The following is a 3,346-nucleotide window of genomic DNA, read 5'->3' on the forward strand; positions in this document are numbered from 1 at the left end:
TTCCCCAGCTGCTATTTAAGGCAGTGGCACAGAGCAGCTCACCGCTGGAACGTCGAACCACCTGAGTTCGTGCTCGCGGCATATTCAAAGAAGAATCGCTTACACGTGTTTTATGTTGTGGAACTAACCTTTGACCTTCTGTCTGTAGATTCTGGACCGAATCACCGGACCTGTCCAAGTGGGGCAGTGTGTGGAGTGTTGGAGCGAGTGCGGCTGAAGAGGAGTGCGTGTGTGCGGAGGAGCGGTGGCGGTGACTGAGTGGAAGAGGAAGCGTGTGTGTGGATTCCCCCCCCCCCCCCCCCCCTTCTCTCCCTGGAGCCCTGGACCCCCTCCCAACTCACTGTACATATATTTTGCACTAAGGTGATCCCTATTGTAAATAAATCCCCTTTTGTTTCCTTGAAAGAACTGTCTGCGCGTGGGTCCGTTCAGTAGCCATGACAGAACGTTCCAGCCAGAATATGGACCCAGCAGACCTTGACCCAGTCCAGCGAGCCCTTGCGTCACAGGAGACGGTGCTGGTCCGCCACGAGGCGATGTTCTCACACCTGCTTGGCCAGATTGCGTCCCTCACCCAGGCAGTGGCTCGGCTTACACCGCTGGAAGGAACGCCCTCGGCGGCTCACCCCGCCCCGCAAGGCGCCGAAGCCCAAGCTGTGGAGCCGGCAGCAGCTGAAGTAACAGCCCCCTCTGCTCTGGAGCCAGGCACCGCAGGACTCCGTCTACCTGCCCCTGAGCCCTTCTCTGGTGAGCTGTCAAAGTGTGCAGGATTTTTGACGCAGTGCTCTTTGGTTTTCCGCCAACAGAGACGTTTGTTTGAAGATGATGGAGCAAGAATCGCATTCTTTGTACAGCTGTTACGTGACCGCGCGCTGCTGTGGGCACAGGCAGCGCTTAAAGCCAATCCAGACATAACCTATGCTGTTTTTCTCTCGAAATTTAAAAATGTTTTTGAGAAGGGATCCGGCGCCGAAGCAGCAGCTCATCGGTTGCTGAACCTGAAGCAGGGGAAGCGGAGTATGGCAGACTACTCCATTGACTTCCAGATTCTGGCTGAGGAGACCGGCTGGGGTGAGGATGCATTATGTTGTACCCTGCTAAATAACCTTTGTGAGGAGTTAAAAGATGAATTAGCCATGCGGGAATTGCCCTCCTCGCTAGATGCTTTAATGAGTTTGTGTGTGAAAGTAGACGGCCGCCTGCGTGCACGACGGAGTTCCCGGCTCCACCCCTTTCATGAGCCTTCGGGGCGGCCCAAGACGGTGCCCGGAGGAGCCCAGGCAGAGCTCCGTGAGCGAAGGGAGGAGTTGGACCAGGAGGAACCCATGCAGTTGGGGCACTCCCGGGTTAGCGCCACTGAGCGCCATCGCCGTTTGGTTTCGGGTGAGTGCTTGTTTTGTGGCAAGACAGGCCATTTCGTGGCAAACTGCCAGTTGCGATCAAAAGGGCGCGCCCGCCAGTAAAGGCAGGAATACTGGTGGGCGGGCTCTCTCAAGATTCTCCTCCACGTCTTCTGCTGCCAGCCAAGATAACTAAGCAAACCATGACACACTCTCTCTCCGCTTTAATAGACTCTGGCGCTGAACAAAACTTCATTGACTCACACCTCGCCAAACGCTTAAACTTGGTCTCCGACCCGTTGCCACACCCCCTTCGTGTTTCTGCTTTGTCGGGGCAGCGCCTACCAGACATCACTCATGTTACGGAGCCGGTTACCCTCACGTTATCTGGCAATCATTCTGAGACAATCAGCCTTTTTGTGTTTCAGGCTCCGCACGCCCCCCTGGTTTTGGGCCACCCCTGGTTGCAGCAACACAATCCGCGCATAAATTGGAAGAGGGGGTGCGTGTCTGGGTGGGGGGAGGAGTGTCATATGAACTGTCTTAGATCAGCCCCTCCCCTCGCCTCTACTGTCGAACCGCCCCCGGCTTTGGAACCACCGGACCTCTCCTCTGTGCCGCCAGTTTATCACGACTTGGCCGAGGTGTTTTGCAAAGACAGGGCGAGGTCGTTACCCCCCCACCGGCCGTACGACTGCGCCATTGAATTGCTTCCTGGGGCTCCGTTACCTACGAGCCGCTTGTACAGCATCTCGCGGCCTGAGCGGGAAGCAATGGAGACTTACATCTCAGAATCCTTGGCTGCTGGCATAATACGCCCTTCCTCGTCCCCGGTAGGGGCTGGTTTTTTCTTTGTTGAGAAGAAGGACAAATCGCTACGTCCTTGCATTGATTACCGGGGGCTGAACAAAATTACAGTCAGGAATAAATATCCTCTCCCGCTTCTCTCATCTGCATTCGAACTCCTTCACGGGGCCACCATGTTCAGCAAACTGGACCTCCGAAATGCATATCACCTGGTCAGACTCCGAGACGGCGATGAGTGGAAAACCGCTTTTAACACACACCTCGGTCATTTCGAGTACCTGGTGATGCCTTTCGGGCTAACCAACGCCCCAGCCATCTTCCAAGCGTTGGTTAACGACGTGCTCCGTGATTTCCTAGATCGGTTCGTTTTCGTCTATCTGGACGACATCCTGATTTTCTCTAAGACTGAAACCGAACATGTAACCCATGTAAAACAGGTCCTGCAGCGGCTGCTGGAGAACAGACTCTTTGTAAAGGGGGAGAAATGTGAATTCCACGTTCAAACAGTGGCGTTCCTGGGTTACATAATTGACCAGGGTAACCTCAAACCGGATCCGGCCAAGATCAAAGCTGTTGTGGAATGGCCGGAACCAACTGATCGCCGTCAGCTTCAGCAGTTCCTCGGCTTTGCCAACTTTTATCGCCGGTTCATTAGGGACTTCAGTAAAATCGCTCTGCCTTTGACCCGCTTAACCTCTCCTAAGTTCTCTTTTCAGTGGGATCAGGCGGCCCAAAAGGCCTTCACACAGCTCAAGGACCGATTCACCACCGCACCCATCCTGGCTCAGCCTGACTTGCGACTCCAATTCATTGTGGAGGTGGATGCCTCCGACTCGGGGGTCGGCGCGGTGCTCTCACAACAGCGAGAGGGTAAGCTACGGCCCTGTGCCTTCTTCTCTCGCCGCCTCTCCCCAGCCGAACGCAACTATGACGTGGGAGACCGGGAGCTCTTGGCTATAAAACTGGCCTTGGAGGAATGGAGGCACTGGTTGGAGGGCACGGCTCAGCCATTCATTGTATGGACGGACCACAAAAACCTGGCTTACCTGCAAACAGCAAAACGTCTCAACGCTCGACAGGCCAGGTGGGCTCTTTTTTTCACCCGTTTCAACTTTTCAATCTCTTACAGACCGGGCTCGCGGAATGTGAAGCCGGATGCCCTATCACGGCAGTTCTCGGTGCCTGAGGAGAGGCAGGAC

General features: G+C 55.1%; 1 protein-coding gene across 1 annotated transcript; it reads left to right on the forward strand.

Annotated features, from left to right (window-relative positions):
- The first annotated feature begins 277 nt into the window (after window positions 1-277).
- Window positions 278-1,415, forward strand: LOC308398758 (uncharacterized protein). Its single transcript, XM_080885542.1, has 2 exons — window positions 278-747; window positions 960-1,415. The coding sequence occupies exons 1-2, from the start codon at window positions 438-440 to the stop codon at window positions 1,037-1,039; spliced, it is 390 nt and encodes a 129-aa protein (XP_080741668.1). The 5' UTR covers window positions 278-437; the 3' UTR covers window positions 1,040-1,415.
- The last annotated feature ends 1,931 nt before the right edge of the window (window positions 1,416-3,346 follow it).

This window comes from Rhamphochromis sp. 'chilingali' (assembly GCF_963969265.1).
Source record: "Rhamphochromis sp. 'chilingali' genome assembly, chromosome: 6".
Lineage (NCBI taxonomy): Eukaryota > Metazoa > Chordata > Actinopteri > Cichliformes > Cichlidae > Rhamphochromis > Rhamphochromis sp. 'chilingali'.